At 48.7% G+C, this 19,668-nt stretch overlaps 1 protein-coding gene across 1 annotated transcript; it reads right to left on the bottom strand.

Moving 5' to 3' along the window:
* Nucleotides 1-2,388: 2,388 nt before the first annotated feature.
* LOC146396341 (putative serine protease 47) lies at nt 2,389-19,291 on the bottom strand. Its single transcript, XM_084995479.1, has 6 exons — nt 19,118-19,291; nt 14,253-14,400; nt 12,369-12,552; nt 10,902-11,179; nt 8,463-8,623; nt 2,389-2,706 (listed from the first exon to the last, which is right to left on the bottom strand). Exons 1-6 carry the CDS (start codon nt 19,289-19,291, stop codon nt 2,389-2,391), a joined length of 1,263 nt encoding a protein of 420 aa, XP_084851605.1.
* Between the last annotated feature and the right edge of the window lie 377 nt (nt 19,292-19,668).

Below are 19,668 nucleotides of genomic sequence, written 5' to 3'. Positions count from 1 at the left end.
CTGATGCTAACCTCACCAGCCTACTGGTATCAACACCCAAATAGCTTTAGGAAGAGCAAGACCTAGGATTTTAAAAAGACCAGGAATAGATTTCCTGCTGTGGGGAAGAGGGTTAGGTATCCAGCATTGTTCCAAAGAACTTCCATGTGCCATGAATGTGGCCCCCCAAAAAAGGAAAAAAAAAACAAAAATAAAACCGAAAAAAGTCTAAGATTAACATTAAGGTGCTTGGACTGTAAATGAGGAATTACACTAATGTTCTTCAAGCAATAAAAGGAATGAAATAGAGGGAGTTCCTGTCACAGCTCTGAGGTAATGAACCCAACTTCTATCCATGAGGACATGGGTACAATCCCTGGCCTTGCTCAGTGGGTTAAGGATCCGGTGTTGCCATGAGCTGTGGTGTAGGTGTCATGTAGGTTTGATCCTGCATTGCTGTAGCTGTGGCATCGGCCAGCAGATGGAGCTCCAATTCCACCCCTAGCCTGGGAACTTCCATATGTTGAGAGTACACCCCCCCACACACAAAAAAAAAGAATAAGAAAAAGAATGAAAGAGAAATTAATAGAAATTTCATTCAATAGAATCAGCTGTATCTCACATTTGACCCTTAGCCAGGGAATCTATGTGCTGTAGGTGGAGCCTAACTTGACAAAAAATAAATAAATAAAATCAATAGTGATTTAATGGATGATACACTCACAGAATCAGAGAAATGACCACTGTCCACAGGGTGGGTAAAGGAGGTTCCTAATTCCAGCGGCAGCATGACTGGAGCTTGTCTGAAATAGAGGCAGGTGCTGGGCAACCTTTGTATATGATATACACCAAGGGGAAGCCTGCCCATTGACAAAAGGGAAAGGCTCAACCCCAAAACCCTCAACATGGAACCAGAGCATTGGCTGAAGGAACACACTTGACAGAGGCTATGGGCCGCCTAGTCTGTGTTCTTCTCCTTACCAAATCATGGTATGTTTCTCTAAGAACAAGGCAAGGAGTAACCCTTTTCTAAATCACAGACATCATATCTTAACGATACAGCTGTTACAATTGTGCAGCCAATGTGCTTTGTTTGAAGGGCATTTTTAAGTGGTGGGTATGGAGCAGTGTGTTCCAGAGGGGATTCGGGCCATCTGGCTCACAGGTGACCTCTTGCCACACAGGCCAAGTGACGCATCTGTAACCAGGGTGATTTCCCAGGCACTGCCTGCCTTCCTCAGATGGCAGGGATGCAAAGGGTTTGAAAGGGGGCACAGAGCACAGAGCCATCACCTACGGTCCCCTGACCGCCTCTGCCTGGGGGGGAGCAGCTTCCTGCTGTCACAGAAGCTATTGCTAGCACACCAGTCATTGGAGGAGTTCTGGATCCCCAACATTTTCCTACTCAGCAGTAGGCAGGAGAGAGCAAGGATGGTCCACGGATGTAGCTAAGGGTCCTTTTTTTAGGGGAACTTGCTCATTTTCAAGAGGTGCAGGTACAGCATATGGCAGTTCTGAGGCTCGGGGTCAAATCAGAGCTGCAGCTGCAGGCCTACACCACAGCCACAGCAATGACAGTTCTAAGTCTTGTCTGTGACCTACACCACAGCTCACAGCAACACTGGATCCTTAACTTAGTGAGCGAGGCCAGGGATCAATCATGAACGCTCATGGATACTAGTCAGGTTCATTTCCGCTGCACTACAACGGGAACACCTAGAGGAGAGTTTTTAAAGAAACAGCTAAAATGAGGTCACTAAGGTGGCCCCTAATACAATATGACTGGTGCCCCTATAAAAAGGGGAAATTTAGACCCAGAAACACACAGAGGGATGCTGATGTGAGGGCACAGGCAGAAGATGGGCATCTAGAAGCCAGGGAGAGAGGCCTCAGGGCAAACCAACCATGCGCATATCTTGATCTCAACAGTTACTTGATACATTCTTGTTGTTTAAGCCCCATTGCCCGTGGGATTTGTGATGGCAGCTGGAGCTGACTGATATACTCTCTCTGAAGGCCTGTACACTCCCACCACAGGATGGAGCCTGCAAGTGAAGACACCCTCTCTGCCCCCAGCTGGGCTCCACCAGCATCCTCACCCCTGCCTTCCTCCTGAGACAGCTTCTCTGCCAGGGCCTGTTTCCTTGTCCAGGGAGTCAGACAGTGGACCTCAATGGAAGAGGTATGGATGGAGGTCAGGAGGGGCTGTAGGGCCCCAAGGCAGGAGCAGGAGGAGTCTTTCATTTGTTTATTTGGGATTGCAGGCTTGGTTTGTGGGGTGGCCACTGTTGGACGGAAATGCCATGATGGGGCCATGGAAAGCTGATGGAGCTGGTGGGGGAGGGGCCGCAGTTTCCAGAGAAGAGACTGGACTCTGAGGCAGAGACAGGAGCACAGGAGCTTGGCGGGTCAGCACCAGGCCTGCCACGGGACCCGGAGCACAAACAGCAGCAGGGTCCAGGTCTCTGAAGGCACAAAGGCTGTGCCAGGCCCAGGCGAGCCAGCAGCCTGCAGAGACTGGGATGGAACCTGGGTGTGAGGAGGAGGGGCCATGGGCTCAGGGAGGGGTGTGCACTTCTGGATCTCGTCAATCCAATGGGAGAAGTAGCTGACATTGGTGAAGATGCTGGGGTAGGTGGGATGTCGGCAGTCCAAGCCCCAGCTGGCCAGCCCCACCAGAACCCATGAACTGAGGAGGTCACAGACGAGGGGCCCCCCGGAATCGCCCTAGGAAAGAGAGGGGAGTTACTGTGAGCAACTGAGTTAGGTCAGAGGAGTCTCTGCCATCTAGGTCCCTCAGGTGGACTTCTGGGAAGGTCCAAACACCAGCATCCCACAGCAGACCAGCCTGTTTAAGCCATGCAGGGAGGCAATGGCATCATGATTTAGGAAGCTCCTGATTGACCCTCAGGACAATCACAGGTTTCAGTCTATGATCATATGGACCCCTGTGCCCAGAGACAGCCTGGATATACCTGACAAGGCACTGTCCAAGGAAGAGAAGGGACAGCTACACCCACAGTGCCCAAGAGAGTTGGTCTGGGTGTGGAGGCTGGCCAGCTCAAGCCCCTGCAGACCTCAGCTCTTGCAAGACCCTGGGCTGCACCAGCACACCCCTTACCTGGACCCTCTTCATTTTTCATTCATTTAGTCATTTGGTTTACTTTCAACACCTTGGTTGAGCAATTTCAGAAGATGCCCATACCCTGGCCTGGCAGAGGCAACCTGTATTGCTCAGGGAGTCGGTGGGGGTTAGAAAGAAATCTGCTGGGACTTACTAGAGTTCATGCTCTCAGGGCAGGGCCATCTGGTTGGAAATCTCCTCATGTCATCAGCCAAAGGGAGGGTCTGGTCCTTGTGGCTGGGGTTAGAGGGGCAGGGGCCTTAGTCACGCTTGCTGCTCCTCCACTTACCCATTCAACATGTGCAGCAAGCAGCCAGGAATCCTCTGCCCTGGGCACAGGGTCTCCTCCTTTGTGGTGCTTTTGTCAATAAGCCAACCAGCCTGCCATTGGCAGATGTGACATGTGGAAACAAGCCATGGGAGGGTCAGGACAGGAAGGGAAGGGCACTTCATCAAGTGGAGGTGAAAGGCTACTCTTCTTGCACTAGGAAACACAAGGTAGAGTTTCCAAGCGGGAAACAACTGAACTTTCTGAAGCAGGAGCACTGGGAGGAGTAAGTGCAGACCAGGGAAGGAGGGATATGCCAGGTGGGTGGGAGGAAGAGCAGTGACATGTGGGGAGTGAGGAAAGTATATGGGACGAGGGGTCTCAGGGCCTATGGCAGAGGGTAGGATTTGATCCCCATGGAGAACTGTCTAGGTCATGTCTAGTGCCTGGATCAGTCCAGTGCTGTGTGGAGAATGAACCAGCTGGGAGGCAGCTACAGGAGAGATTACTGATGGAGAGGGGCCAGGTGGTAAGAACAGTCAGATTTGGAACAATAGTTTGAAGCTGCCTATAGGACCTGTCAAATCTGAGCCTTTCTGTCATTAACCATGGGGGGAAGTGCAGAGGGATAGAAGCAGGCTGAGCATGGAGCCCTGGGGCCCCAGCATTTAGAGGTGGGAGGGGAGGGGACCAGGCATAGAGCAGAGCATCTGGTGAGTGCCTGGGCCCAGGAAACAGGAGGGAGACTTGCTTAAGTGCCAAGTGAGAGGAGGACTCAGATCCACAGGTGGTTCTGGTGAGACAAGCTATTGGGGATGGTGGCCTTGAGGTTTTGGATAGCAAGCTGGGGACACTCCTAGGTGGAGTGGGTTAGATTCAGGACTGTTGGGAGGAGTCTTTGGGGGAAGGGAGATAAAGAAACTGAGCAGTAGATGGTGCGCATTTACACAGGAGCCGTGGAAGGGGCATCTGAGGACATGGAGCAGGAGAGACTCTGGGCATGGCAGGGATGGAACTTGAGGCTGAGGAGAGAGGGAAGACGCTGGGATAGATGGTGTGTAGGGTTGTCAGGACGAATGACTCTAGTCTGATTGGCTGCTTTTGGGGTTCTCAGTGAAACAAGCAAGATCTCCAGCTGAGAGGGCGGGGTGGGGGAAGTGGCAGGTTGAAGGAGAGCGAAGGGTACATGGTGTGGTGGCCAAAAACACCCCTCAGAGATGCCCATCCTCACCCCTGGAACCTGTGGCTATTAGCTCATGTGGCAAAGGGGACTCTGCAGCAGTGATGGAGTTGAGGCTCTTGAGCTAAGAAGGTTTTCCTGGATTCTCTGGGTGGTCCAATGTAATCAAGATCCTCATAAGGAAAGAGAGATGCAGGAGGTCAGAGTCAGAGCAGAAGATGTGACAGAAGCAGAGGCAGAGGTGTTGCACTTTGAGGACGGAAATGCTGTGAGCCAAGGAATGAGGGTGGCCTCTAAAAAGCTGGGAAAACCAAGAAAACATTCTCCCCTAGGAAAGCCTCCTGAAGGAACCCACCTGGCCAACACCTTGATGTTAGACTTTTGACCTCCAGAAATATAAGATAAATTTCCGTGGGTTTAGCCATTCACTTGGAGGGGATTTGTCACAGCAGCTCCAAGTAAGGCACCTTCTTGGGAACGTGCCATCATTACTTCAGCCCTTCCCCTCTGTGGTCCCCACCTGGGGTGGCCTCAGCCCTCTGCACGGTGGACCCCCTCCCAGCTGTGTGAGGCCAGTGGAAGGCCTTTCCCTGTTCACTGCAGCCCTCAGGGATTCACACAGGGGACCCATGCAGTTGCGGAAATGATGACGGATTCTGAGTCAGGCTCCAATAGCCTCCTGACCCCTGGAGAGCTCTCAGAAGGCAGGAGAGAGCCTCCTCTGGGACCATCTGTTCTGCTGCATCCACTTTTCTAGGGCAGATGTCCCTACAGCTCTCATAGCCTCAGGGGGCGCCCCTTGAGAGGTGGTGATGCGACTAAACGAATAAATTTCCTCCAGGGTTAACTGCGCTACCTGACTTTTCATTATTGTTTCTATATTCTTTAAGGTGGACTCTGGAGGTCTTTAAAAAATTGAGATGTTCCCATTGTGGTTCAGCAGGTTAAGAGCCTGACTAGTACAAATGAGGATGCAGGTTCAATCCCTGGCCTTGCCTAGTGGGTTAAGGATCTGGCATTGCCACAAGCTGTGACATAGGTCCTAGAAGTGGTTCAGATCTGGCATTGCTGTGGCTGTGGCAAGGGCTGGAAACTGCAGCTTCCATTCAACCCCTAGCCTGGGAACTTCCATATGCTGCAGGTAGGGCAGGAATAAAAGAAAGGAAGGAAAAGGAAGGAAGAAAGAAAGGAAGGGAAGAAGGGAGAAACCCCAAATCTAAGGTATCACATGAAATGTGAGCTACAGTTTGCACTACAGTAGATACAAAGCAAACCTTGCGTGTGCACTCTTGCATGTGTATGCATATGTATGCATGTGCATGCATGTGTGTGTGTGTGTGTGTGTGTGTATGTGTGTGTCTGTGTTGGGCAGGGCCGGAGCAGTGAATTCCACCTTCAGCAAGAGGTTGGGTCTAAGCCAGGTACAATCCAGAGAGAGGGAGGCAAACCAGGTCAGGAGACTGGAAGCCAAAACTTGTTAAGTACCTACTGAATGCCAGGCACAGTGCTGCATTTCTATAGGAACCTTCTTCAGTGGAGGCCATGAGCAATTCCATTTCATGGGTGAGGAGACTTAGCTAAGGCCACAATCCCAGTCAATGGAACCAGGTCTGTCTTGCCCCACAGTCTGAGCATTGAGTGCCTTGGCAGGCTCTCTCTCCTCAGACCTGTTTCTGGACCCCCTGTGCAGAGGGAGGGGCCCTTGTGGGGAGAGATGGGAGCCCCAGGTTGGAGGGTGGGGTCCAGAGCAGGTGACATGGCAGAAGATGAATCTAGGTGGAATCTCTCAGTCAGGCGGTGGTAGGTGAAAGGGGAGGCAGGAGGGGGGTCATTTGCTGGGACTCCCGAGTGTCCAGCTCAGGGGTATTCTCAGCCTGGAGAGAAACCAGCGGAAGAGTGGGGTCGAGGGGCACTACGAATATCCAGCAGGTGAGCAGACACAAGGCTCTGGCCTTGAGCTCCATTGGCATAATTCCTGCAGGAGAAGGGAGGTGGACAAGGCTGTAAGGGAGGTCCATGGTGACAGCCGGATGTGGACTGGGCAGGGTGGGGGCTGAACACTTGTTCCACTTCTGGGTGGAGCTGGCTCTGTGAGGAGGTCAGACCAGGCCAGGCAGCTACAAATCTATACTACTGTTTAAGAACTGGGAACCAAGAAATATGGGTCTGCCTTCTACCAGCAGCTCAGGGGCCTGCCATGAAGATAGCTATCCATGTGGCCTTCTCATGGGCTAGGCTAAAGTCACAATCCCAGTCATCTTCTCCCTCCTGTGTGCATCTCCTGGGGTGCCAAGGCATAGTGCCACAAACTGGGTAACTATAAAAACAATGCAAATGTATCCTCTCACGGTTCTGGAAGCTGGAAGTCTGAAAGCAAGTGTCTCTGTGTCTAGCCCTCTTCACACAAGTCATTGGTACAGGGCCCACTTGAAATTTACAATGGTCACATCTCAAGATCCTTAACTAATCACAGCTGCAAAGACTTATTTCCAAAGAAGGTCACATTCTGAGATTCCAAATGGATACAAACTTAGGGGACACTATCCAACCCCCTATACCACCCTTTCAACAATCCCATGAAGGAGGCCTCAGACTCCTACACCGTGAATAAGACACAGGCTCAGATGGTGAAAAGACCACCCAAGGGCAGAGCAGTGCCTCTAACTCCAGAACCCTCACCCTCTGCCCTCCACTCCACGATGCCATCTGTGTAAGAGCTTGGCAGCCAATGCCAGCTCAGGGTGCTGGGCCCTGAGGGGATGTGGTGAAGGCCTGGAGGCCAGGTGAAGCTTGGAGTCAGAACACGCAGGCCCTCCTTATTTTATGGGAGTGCTTTCCCTCTTTGGGCCTGTTTGCCCACTTCTAAAATAGGACACTACAGAGAGTGGATAGACATCTTCACAATTCAACAGTACACTCATGTCTGGAATGTATATCATAGACACATGTACCAACAGCCCCTAAAGAAAAAGACACAGGGGGAAAAAAACGGAAGGTAAATTAGGAAGAAGATATTCAACGGCAATAAACATACGGAAGTATATTTCATCCGTCATCAGGAAAATGCAAACCACAATAAATCATCACCATTAGGAAGGATGGAAAGTGCCAAGTGTTGGTGAGCTTGTAAACTCTCAGCCACTGCTGGAATGTGTGGAACTGGTGCAACCCCTCCGGAGATGTTTGGTAACATCTGCCAAAGCTGAACATGCAGATAGCTTTTAATCTAACAGTTCTCCTCAGCGGCTTCTGTGAAATCAAATAGAAAACCTCTGGAAGTGAAATGAAATGAAAAACTTGGAAGCTACAAAAATATCCATCGAGAGCAGAACTGCCCATCGAATTCAATTCACACGATAGTGTCTTGCAGGGCAATGAGGCTGAACAAACTATACCTACGTGTGACAGTGTGGATGGACCTCACAAACATAATGTTAAGACGTGAAAATCTGACAACTGGAAATAAGTTCTACTTATGGAAAATTCAGAATCTAATATAAAGTGTTAAGGTGAAGATGAGAGTTTCCATTGAGTGTTGGTGACAAGAAGGGGAGAGGAGTGTTGGCCACCTGGGGTGTAGCACTGTGAAAGTTCATGCAACTACACATGTAGGGAAAGAGTATGAATGCCTTCTTCTGTATGTATATTTCAATAAAGGTTTTAAAATATGCCTCCAGAATAGATACTGCTGGAGTGTCCTACCAGTAGTAGTTGTCCTCCTGTGCAATGGGCTGAGGAAGGGGCTAGCCTGGGGGACACTACCAAGAGATAGAGCCTGGGAACATAGGTAGAGGGACGAAACAGAAGGTACCAGGGGTCTCCACAAAGAGAGTGGAGGCAACACAGCCTCCCACCATGGAAACTGAGGCCCTGAGAACAGGCCAGGGAAGAAGGGAAATGACCTCACTCACATGGCAGATGGCCTTTCCTGTAGAGAAGTCCCCAACACACAGCATCTCCTCGTACACGGAGAAGTTCTTGCTGAGCCTGTGTCCATATACCAGATTACAGAACTGGTTCTCAATGAGGCCCACCTTAGCCTCCTGGAGATGGAAGGGTGTGGGCAGAGGCGCTGTGAGGATAAGAAGGAAGTCAGTGAAGTTTGCTAGAGCTTAGCTACAGGCTCTTCTGCCTTACTGCTCACCAACACCCCTGCATCATAGGGTTTTCTCAGCAAAGCTGAGCTTTCAGCTCTCTATCAGTCTTCTACCTATGCCTAATAAGGCCTCCCCTGCTTCTCAAACGTTTCCAAACCCATCCTATTCCCACCACCTCTCGCATAGCAATAGACCACACCACTCGTAGTCCATAAAGAAAAAGGCAAATCCTACCAATGCATGCCAATCACTGATGCTTAGCAACCATTCACCAACCCACCTACCCTCTCACAAACCATCCTTTCCACTTCCATTTGTCAGTCATTACCTTTCCTTCCCTCCACTAATTCCTCCGTCCATCATCTACCCATCTTGTCTCATGCCCCATTCATCCACTCACCCTTCCATCTATCTGCTGGCCTATCCATCTTTGGATCTATCTCCCCATTCTCCCTCCATCAATCAATATATCCACTCTCTCCATCCCTCTTCCCACCCACTCAACCATCTTCCCTCCAGGCACTCATCTTCCCTCCTATCCATCCTCCATCCATCCTCTCATTCAATCACTCATTTATTCATCTGTCTTCAGGTTAGCTATTGTTTAGACACTAGTGATAGAGGGGAACATTTTTAGTTGGGGAAACAGGGTAAGTGAAGTAAATAAGTAGGATTATTTAGCTCTGAGAAGTGTGGTAAGGAAATACAACAGGGAAATGTGACATTATGCATTGCCTGTTTTAGGTTTCACATCAAGGAAAACTCTTCAGAGGAGGAGCTGAGTTGTATATCAAAGAAATGAGTCACCCAGATTAGCAGGGAGAGCCTGTGAGGCTGGGGAAACAGCCAAGGTAAAGGTCCTGAGGTGGGGACAGCCTCAGGATATTCAAGGCAGGAAGGGGCCTGGTGGCTGGGATGGCCTGGGTGAGGGTGGAGTGGGAGCTGAGCAGAGAGGAATGGGGGCCAACATTGCACAGGGCCTGAGAGCCAAGGTAGGACATTTGGACAGTTTTCTAAGCATAAATGAGAAGGCACTGAGGAGAAAGAGCAGGGAACTGGCACAACACCTGCTTCAAAGCAAACACTCAGGCAGTTGTGTGGAGACTAAAGTAGGGCACACAGGGTGGGAGCTAGCAGACCAGTCTGGAGGTCCATGCAAGAACGGGTGGTCTACAGGACCAGGGTGGAGGCATTGCCACCTACCCCGCTGCCAGGCCCTGGGGCATAGGCTGGGATATTAAAACAAGAAAGACAGAGTCCCTGTCCTCAAGGAAGAACCAGACTGTGTGTGTGTGTGTGTGTGCGTGCGTGCGTGTGTGTGTGCGTGTGTGTGTGTGTGTGTGTGTGTGTGTGTGACAATGCTGGGGACCTGGTTGTCTGTCCTGTGGTTGGGGATTGTTACTGATACACTATTGAGAAGGGCCAGCAATGCTGGCACATCCCACCCAGTGAAGACAGGGTCTTATCAAAATCTGATCTCCTATCCTGAGAAACACCTACCAAATTACAACCTTACAAATAATTGCAAATACACATTCTTTTCCCCCTAATTCTGCCACATAAGATTGTGCCCAACCATAAACACTCTTTTCTTTAATAAACACTCTTACTCATGAGTTTTTGCCTGCATTTCTTCCCTTTCAATCTTAGAAAAACACAAACTTTTTCTGTGTTACTCAGTTCACCTAATAAACCCACAAAGTAGACAGTTGACCTGGGTTGGGAGAAGTGCAAAGTGAGGTTCAAAGAGTGAAACACTCTTAAGTTGTAGTCATTCTAACTTGACCTTGGAGGCTCACAGGTCAGAAGTCATAAATATGTTTTCTTTCCATTTTTCCTAAGTGCCTCCAATGGGAAATCTTGGTTCCTCAGTGGCCTAGAAGGGGCCAGGCCCCAAGCAGGACCTCTGAGTTGAATCAAGTCATCTTAGGTCTATAGTTGATTAAGGCCTTGAAATCAAGAAGCTGACAGATTCCAAGAACCTGAGTTCTTAACATCCAACAGTCAAAGATTCCCAGATTTTCAGAGCTTTGCACTTTGGGAACACTGAATTTTAGAATCACACACTTTCAGAACTAGAGCCAGAATGGTCCAGTCCTCTGGAAATGAGGCACAGTGGACCAAGGTCCAGTGGTTGTTTTGCCTGGGGAGCCCTACTTCCCTCCTCCCCTCCTCTGTCCTCCTTCCCTTCTTCCTCCTCCTCGCTTCCCCCTTATCTGCCCTCCCACCCCAGCCTCTCCCCTACCCCCTCACTTTCCTCGTTGAGCATCCCCCAGCCAGTTATCCAGCAGGATGCATTATTAAGCAGCTGCAAGCCAGGGGCTGGGAGGCAGGCAGGGATGATGTAGGAAGTGAAGTTCACAGGAAAGAACAGCTGCAACATGGCTATGTCACTTCCGAAGGGATGAAGCTTCTCAAAGTCTGGGTGCATGACAATCTGGCTCACGGACATCTCCAGGGTGTGCTGAGTGTGTTCAAACAGCTGCGTGCTTCCTAACAGGACCCGGTAGTTCTCTGGAGCATGGGATTTTCTGGAGGAGGAAGAGCATGCTGTCACCATCATCCCTGAGTGTGGGCTAGGTCTCTTCCCCTGCATATTCATCTAACTGCTGACATCCACCTGGACCCCTGCACCTCCCCATGGTGCCAGCCTTGGTCTCTGCATTCCTAAAGTTCAGGAGCACTTCTTTCTTGAGACTGATATTCTACTTACAACCTCAGACATATGGTTTCTCCACCATATCCAAGAATCAGAGGAGCATTGAATCCTTGTGCTGGAAAGGTCTTTGGTGGGCTCATCAAATGAAGGCCCTTGGATTGTTTACAGGAGATGTTCTGGATTGATCCCAGCTCTACTTTTACCTTCCCAAGGCTCCTACAACCCACCTTATGGCCCCACAATTTTCCTGACCCCTCCCTTCTTTAACCACCCTCCTGCCCAATAGCTGTTTCTCTGCTCAGTTAGAAGCACTTGCCAAAGATCTGTAAGGTAAAGGAGCAACTGAGTGTAGGAAACAGAAACTTGCATTTGCCCTGAACACAGCTGCTCCCATAGAGTAGGTGCTGATCAGATTCTGAGCTCCCAAAGCTCCAGCTCCCAGACCTGGGCTGTGATGTTCCAACTCCCTGGGGATGCCTCCTCATCTGTTCACAAGCTGGGCACTGAGCAGACCCAGGAGCGCCAGGTGTGTCAGACTCCTGAGCAGCCACATCACTCTCCCAGGGTGCCCCATCTCCCACCCGCACAGCCTGGCACCACATCTCCCACATGCACACTAGTGACCATGATTCCTCCTGGGCACACAGTTTTGCAAGAGTAAAAAGTAGAGCCATTCAGCTGCTTGCCAGACATGAGGTCCCATGTCCCTGCCTAGACTCAGAAACCTGGAAATGTGGGGACCTTGAGAAACTGTGATCTGAGATTGGTCCACACTGCATGGCAGCCAGAATGGACACTGCTACTCTTCTGGGGCACATCTGTGTTTGGAGACAGGCCCAGGGGCTGAGGGCAGAGTCTGGGGAGGGTCTGGGAAAGGGAGCCAGGAGGACAGTCCAGGTAGAAGGTACACAGGTCAAAGGCAGGAATGACATGGACCTGTGGGCCACAGACAGCCCCAGAGGAAAGCCCAGAGGAGCCGGGGTGGGACACCCTCACACCTCATCCCCTCCATCTCCTCCCCTGCCAGTGCCTCTGCTGGCACCCTAGGAAAGAGGACTCACTTGAGAAAGCAGTGGGCAGCAGAAACCAGCCAGCGGGAGTTGATGAGGACAGCTCCACAGACATGCAAGCCCTGGTACATCAGGCTGGCCTGCCATGGCCACTGGCCAGCCCCCACATCCTGACCACCAGAGATCCGCCACATCACCTTGGGTTTCCCGCACGCTGTGGAGACTCCCCTGCCACCTACAATAGAGACATGGGTGAGACCCCAAATGCCACTACCAGGGAGGCCCCCTCCACTTCACAGATGGGAAAACCAAGGGCAAGTGTCCAGTGGCCTGGCCAAAATGACACGGCTGCCTGGACTCTGCCTTTACCAGCTGCCACTGAGAATTTGACAGCAGAGCACAATGGAGCAGGCTTTCTGAGCATGAAGGCCCAGGGCTATGGTGAGATGCCAAGGGTGACCAAAGGTGGCAACAGCTCATGGCAGCATATCCGCTGAGCTGGACATCACTGAGGCAGTCTGCCAAAGGCTGGCCATGTGCCAGGCCTTATTTCCCTGAACTAACACACCACAACAACACAAGGTCTCCGAAGTTGCCAACATTATACACTCAAATCATAGCTTCTAAGGGCCGGTGCCCCTCCACTTTGCCCCAGTATCTTAGAGAAGCAGATCTGCAGGCAGGAGTCTGGGGTGATGTGTGACCATGGAACTTAGCAGGACCCCATGAGGCCCTCCCCTAATAGACCCCCACCCATGTCCTCTGACTGCCTTTTGTCTGTAGAAAACTTTAGTCACAGAGTACATTTACCTGGAGAAGTGGAAAAGTGCAGGAAGAAAGGAAAATAGTCAAGCAAAGCAAAATAATATTTTAACGATTAAACAGAGTAAGAATATTTAGCTCCTCCTCAAGGACTATAGATAATATTCTGAGCCATGTCCTTGGAAATGTTTTGCAGATACTGAAACCCCACCAGGTGGAAGAAGTTACCTATATGCTGCACACAAGCACATAGACCCAAACAAGGTGGAACCAGAAGGTGGATGAGGTTGACTCCCAAGTACCTCACCACCCACCAATCCGAAGAAAGTCTACAAGCTGATCAAGCCCTGCTCTTTGAACCTCACTCAGCCCTCGAGGTGGGGGCACACAGCCTTGAGGCTGTTACCCCACTGTGGCCCCCTCTGCCTGGCAAAGCAATTAAGCTGTTCTTTTCTACTTCACCCACAACTCTGTCTCTGAGATTCAATTCAGAGCATGTCCACAGAGACTGAGCTTCAGCATCAACCTGGGGAAAGTCACTCCCTGCCTCTGACTCAGGATTCTCCATTTATAAATAAGAGGGGTGGGCGTTCCCTGGTGGTCTAGTGGTTAGAACTTGGTGCTTTCACCACTACGGCCAGGGTTCAATGCCTGGTCCAGGAACTGGGAATCCCACATTAAGCCGCGGCCAGCAGCGGAAAAAATAAATTAATTGATTAAAAAACACTCTATGCAGTGGCCAAAAAATTAAATAAATAAGAGGGAGTGGGCTAATGAAGACAGCCATGGTTCTAGGACCCACACCTGAGGGCAGGGGTGAGGCCAGGGACCTTAGAGCAGGCATCCTGCTCTAGGGCCTAGGCCCCAGGGACTCAGGGCTCCTCACTCAGCAGTCCTGGGCTTTCCTCCACCCAGCCTCAGGCCGGACCCTGCCAGTGCCCACTTGCACAGCCCCACAAGGGTCCTGGGGCAGTTTCCATCCCAGAGGCCCCTCAGTAGGGGTCCTGTGACCCACCTGTGTTAAGGTGGTCTCTGGGCTGCCTGGTTAGGTGGACCTGACCACAAACAAAAGAAGAGGTTCAGTGACCCTGGGCACCAAGCCCTGGTCACAGTCAAGCCCCCTCAGGCCCTGCAGGCCCACCTTCTCAGCCCCACACAGAGGCCCCCACGCACCTGTGGCTGCCCAGGCCAATGGCTGTGCTTCCGGAGTCAGAGACCCACCCTCCACCGCTCGCACGGCTGCAGGAGCTGGGCCGGGGTCGGCCCAGGACCCTCGCAGGTTTAGGGTGGTGGTGGGCGACCATGGCGGCAGCAGCACCAGCTGCAGCCAGAGGAGATCCACAGGATGGCCTCCTACTTGTCGAAGCCTCGCCTCTGAGACCATTGTCAGTGTTGTGGACCTGGGCCTGAACCTGGCCTAACTCAGCCCTAGGCCTGGACCCTGCCCCCGCCCTGGCCAAGGCTTTGACCCCGCCCCCACCACGCCTTGACCCCGCCCCAACCCAGCCTTGATCCCACGTGACCTTCCTATTAACTTTCTTTTTTTTGTCTTTTCGCCATTTCTAGGGCCGCTCCCCTGGCATATGGAGGTTCCCAGGCTAGGGGTCCAATTGGACCTGTAGCCGCTGGCCTACACCAGAGCCACAGCAACGCGGGATCCGAGCCGCATCTGCGACCTACACCACGGCTCACGTGACACCGGGTCCTTAACCCACTGAGCAAGGCCAAGGATGGAACCCGCAGCCTCATGATTCCCAGTCGGATTCATTAACCACTGAGCCACACCAGGAACTCCCCTATTAACTTTTAAAATAACTCCACTGAAAAATTATTTCTATACCATGAAGTTCCCGTATCACAAGCGACGTTTCAATGATTTCCAGTACATTTTTCTTCACTCATTTGTTTATGTTTGTATTTAAATCAATCTTCTATTTTGGGAGAGTTTTAGATGTATGAGTAAGTTGCAAAATAATACAAAGACTTTGCGTATCCCCCTACCCAATTTCCCCTCTTGTTAAGATCTTATATTGTTACGGCACATTTGTCACAACTAGTGAGCCAATATTGATACATTCATATTAACTCAATCCGGAGTTCCCGTCGTGGCGCAGTGGTTGACGAATCCGACTAGAACCATGAGGTTGCGGGTTCAGTCCCTGCCCTTGCTCAGTGGGTTAACGATCCAGCGTTGCTGTGAGCTGTGGTGTAGGTCGCAGAGGCGGCTCAGATCCCGCGTTGCTGTGGCTCTGGTGTAGGCCAGTGGCTACAGCTCCGATTCAATCCCTAGCCTGGAAACCTCCATATGCGGCGGGAGTGGCCCAAGAAATAGCAACAACAACAACAAGAACAAAAGACAAAAAAAAAAAATTTAACTCATTCCATTAGCTCTCTTTTTTCAGTTTTTTTTAAAGTTTAAGGCATAGAGCTTAATGATTTCACTTACATACAATCATAAAATGATCATCACAATAAATTTAGTGAACATCTATCATTCATATAGATACAAAATTAAAGAAATAGAAAAAAAATCACTCATAAATTGTTGAGTGCCTCTTCAGGCAATCTATGAATTGGTTTTCAGAGTCAGAGCACCAAGGTTTGACTTGATATTTCCTTTCACTTCTTTATCCATCAACCCAATTTTTTGTCCCTCAACCCACTCTGCTTCCTATCTGGCTCTTAACTTACTTCAACAGAGGCTAGACTTTCTGAACAAAATTCACAATTTATCATCTGATAAACACTTCTGTAGTGATGGTGCCATGGAACAAAGTATTTGAAATTAGGATCGTCTCAGCAGATCCAATATGTTCATGGCTGTAGGTATATAATTCCTAGTGAAGAAGTCCTTGTGCTCCAACCAATATCCAGCAGGACCAGCCTAATATTCCTTTGTTCTGGAGAGCCCCAGTGTATCAAAAACGTGGTTGTGCAGCCCACAGGTCCAAGACCAGAAATTATTATTGTTAAATATTTAACTTTTTCCCTGTAAATAATTTAATATTTTAAACTAATAATACCTTCTCATGGATCACAATCCAATTGTGCAAAATGGAATATGCAGTGTTGAGTCATGCGTCCTCCCACCTCTTTCCCCTGTCCACCCAGTCCTCTTTCCCACAGGGAACTAGTGTTTACTTAAATCCTTCCATAGATGTGTTATGCAAAGAATTTAGAATGCAATATATTTGCATTTTTTAAAATGCAGGGTTTTCTTTGATTCAAACTTAATATATTTTCAATACATTTGCAGATGTTTACAATGACTATCTTCTTACATTAACGAGATTCCTTTCTAGATGGGAGTAGACTTCCAGAACAAGAATTTCTACACCCCTTAAAATCAAAAGTTTTGGAAAGAATAAAATGGTCAGGTGTATTTAATTAAAATAGTAAGTACCCAAATGAATTAGAACTTCAGGTAAACAATATGTTGTGTTTTAGTATAATCATTTCCCATTCAATATTTTGGACATAGTTTTACTGAACATTTTTTCATTTTTATCTGAAATTTATTATTAAACTTAGATCTCGTACTTTATCTGGCAACTCTTCAAAAAAAAGTATAGCACAGTAAACTAAATTGTTAATTACTCATTGTAAGAATCCTTAACTGGATTAAAGATTCTTGAATGTGCCACTTGGCTCCAATAGAAGACACCCTAGTTGCACACACACACACACACACACACACACACACACACCTTCAGCCTCTTTTGATGATATGGGATTTGGAAGAGCTATCATTCAGCACTGGGTTTATGTGTCAAAATGAAAGAGTATTTGTGTTTCATAGAAGAAGATTGGTAGGAAATTGGTCAAGGGAGATGAGAGGTGAAGACTTCAGAGGATTGCAAGCAAATCTCTTGAATTTCAAGCTTTACTGTCTGCTAAATGTTTCTTGCTCCTTGCAAAAAAAAAAAAAAAGTTGCATGCAAAATGGTGGCTATTGAAGAAAGGCATTGAATTTTGAAGCCAGGCCCAGGTTCTTTCCTCTTCTTTCTAACAGTTGTGTAGGAAAGGCATTTCTAAACTCCTGACCAATTTACTTGTGATTTCTAAGGGTTTTTTTTTCTAACTCTAAATTTGAAAATGGTCTATGTTTGGTACTTTCAGAGAGTGTTTTCTTGGCCACTTGAAGGGAGTGACTTACACAGTGTTCATCCATTTTAATATTTCCAAGGCATTTAGTGGTCTGCAGTACAGAACTGTCTTCTTACAGGTTCTCTCTCTCTCTCTCTCTCTCTCCCTCCCTCCCTCTCTCTTCTTTTAGGGCTGCAACCTCAGCATATGGAAGTTCCCAGGCTAAGGGTTGAATCATTGGAGCTGCAGATGCTGGCCCATGCCACAGGCACAGCAAAACAATGCTGGATCTAAGCCACATCTGCGATCTACACCATAGCTTGGGGCAACACTGGATCCTTAACCCACTGAGAGAGGCCAGGGATTGAACCCAAGTCTTCGTGGATACTAGTCAGGTTCGTAACTTCTGAGCCACAATGAGAACTGCAACACTTCTCTCTTTCATTCTCTTTGGTAACTATTCTGTGTACTCTACCTTGACCTTAGCTGAGAAGATGAGGTGAGAGCAATTCAAGGCAAATCATGGTGAACTTTAAAAAAAAAAAAAAACTAAGTGTTGAAAAAATACACAGTTTGGAGACATTTCTCATGACTTGAGCATTTATCATGGAAAACTTTAAATTATTAACCAATAGCTTCATATTAGGGGAATACTGTGGCAAGATAATGTACCCTGGCACTCCAGAAAGGCAGGTTTCCTTGTTGCTTCCTCCTCTTGTCTAGTCAGTCAGTAGTTAATAAACGATTCTCACTCATGGCTCTGACACAGAATTTCAATGAGTCTTCTCTGGACTACTGACATAAAAACCTGCAAAAACTTGTGAAAAATTCTCCAGTTCCAATTCTATAATCACTTTTGTGCTATATCAAAATCCTAGACCACAGATATAATCAAATTAGTCCAGATGTAACTTGGGGAGACAGACAACAGAAGGGCATAGATAAAACTCCTTTGGACAATGATGTCTGACTATTCCTGCAAGAAACTGGGGGTGTGGTATTGACTGCTGAGAAAAAAAAAATCTGTATATGGATCACAGACCTCCGAAAACACATGATATTCTACACAAGCATGGAATATTAGCGGTATGGTGAGATACAATGTTTGTGTCTTGTAGAATGTTCAGTCTCTGAGCTTAGAGCCTTTGGTGGTGTTAGATGTGAGGGATCTTCAGAGGTATTCTATGCAGTAGAAATGAATGACCAGTGAAAGAATCTGATGATTGAAATTTCTTTGGCAAGTATAACAAACTCAAGTCAGTACGTTGATTCCACTACTATTTTTTTTTCCAACTGAAATTGTGTAATATATTCCTGAAAAGTAGGAGGGGAGAATAAAATTTGGGAATGCTATGTCAACTGGAATTGACCCAAACTGTCAAAACTTGCTCAAAGTTACAACAAAAACACTGCAAAGGCAACATCTATGAATCCACATCTATTGAAGAACCCCCACGTATTTAAAAAAAACTCACTAAGTAAAAACATTATAGCAGAATCAATTCATTTGGAAAAACTCTAGGAATGGAGGAGCCAAGAGACAGTAGCTCTTAGAGTGTTTCTCAGGTCTAAAATTCTTCACTAGAATTGTTCTTTAATGGAACTATCAGGCTTGCTAGGAAAAAGCATCTACTATTTCTGGGGAGAAAAAAACTAAGGAAACCCAAGAAACTGCAGCCCAAAGGGCGTGAAAGCACTTGCCCCAGTTTGAAGATACTGTGCTTAGGCTGGTGCTCTCCAAAATTCTTTCACAAGGGTCATATCTAAATGAATGGATTTCACGTTTGCAATTTTAAAATCCCAGGGGCTCATCTCACAACCCCTAGTTTTAAGAAGAGAGGACCACAAAAGTTCTGAGAAGACCTTGCCATAAAATCTTCCCAGGGGATCCCAATCCTCCGTTGCTTTCCTCTTTCATAGCAACCTCCAAGGACAGCTCCGCAAGGCCCCACCCCTGCACGCATGCGCACACCCACTAGGGGCGGGGCTCCCCGCATGCGCACCACTGTCCTCCAGCTGCTCAGAGCATCTGTTGAGGCCTGACCGCTTGGGAAGCCAGTAACACACGTGCCAGCGTGGAGGGTGGGGTTCCAACGGTCATCCCGGCTGGGGGCGGAGCCAATCATGGCAGCTTTTAGAATCAATTATTTGAAAGCAGGAGTAAGGAAAACGGACTTTTCACCTCTTGGGTGTCCTGCTGTGCACTCTTAGTCACTCTGTGGGTTATTTGTGGCCTTGTCCAAGTGAGTTCACCACCGCCCTGTGCCCCTCCCCCACCGCCACCAACTGGAGCTCGGTGTCCCTGCAGTGTTTACACCAGGGTTGTTGGCACCACTGTGGAGCAGGTTGCATGAAGGCTTCAGTGATTTCCGGCCCTACCATGAGGCAGGTGAATAAAATGTGTGAACGATTAAATGGGTGCCAGTCTAGTGTTTGCATTCTAAAGCATATGAAAGCTAGAAGGAAGGTTTTCCAGTTCGAGAATGCTCATCCAGTTCACAAG

This window comes from Sus scrofa, chromosome 14, assembly GCF_054392235.1.
Source record: "Sus scrofa isolate SSC_HxYL_T2T_F1_AM1 chromosome 14, Sscrofa_HxYL_maternal_Yorkshire_Landrace_v2.0, whole genome shotgun sequence".
Classification (NCBI taxonomy): domain Eukaryota; kingdom Metazoa; phylum Chordata; class Mammalia; order Artiodactyla; family Suidae; genus Sus; species Sus scrofa.
This window is presented reverse-complemented; position numbering and strand designations above follow the sequence as displayed.

Excerpts from the sequence above, each read along its gene's own strand:
- LOC146396341 (XM_084995479.1), bottom strand. The coding sequence starts at position 19,291 with ATGATTGGCTCCGCCCCCAGCCGGGATGACCGTTGGAACCCCACCCTC. Across the intron at positions 14,401-19,117 it reads GTGTGCGCATGCGTGCAGGG|CTGGTGCTGCTGCCGCCATG; the intron begins GTGGGGCCTTGC and ends CTCTGGCTGCAG. Across the intron at positions 2,707-8,462 it reads CAGGAAAGGCCATCTGCCAT|GGCGATTCCGGGGGGCCCCT; the intron begins GTGAGTGAGGTC and ends TCTCTTTCCTAG.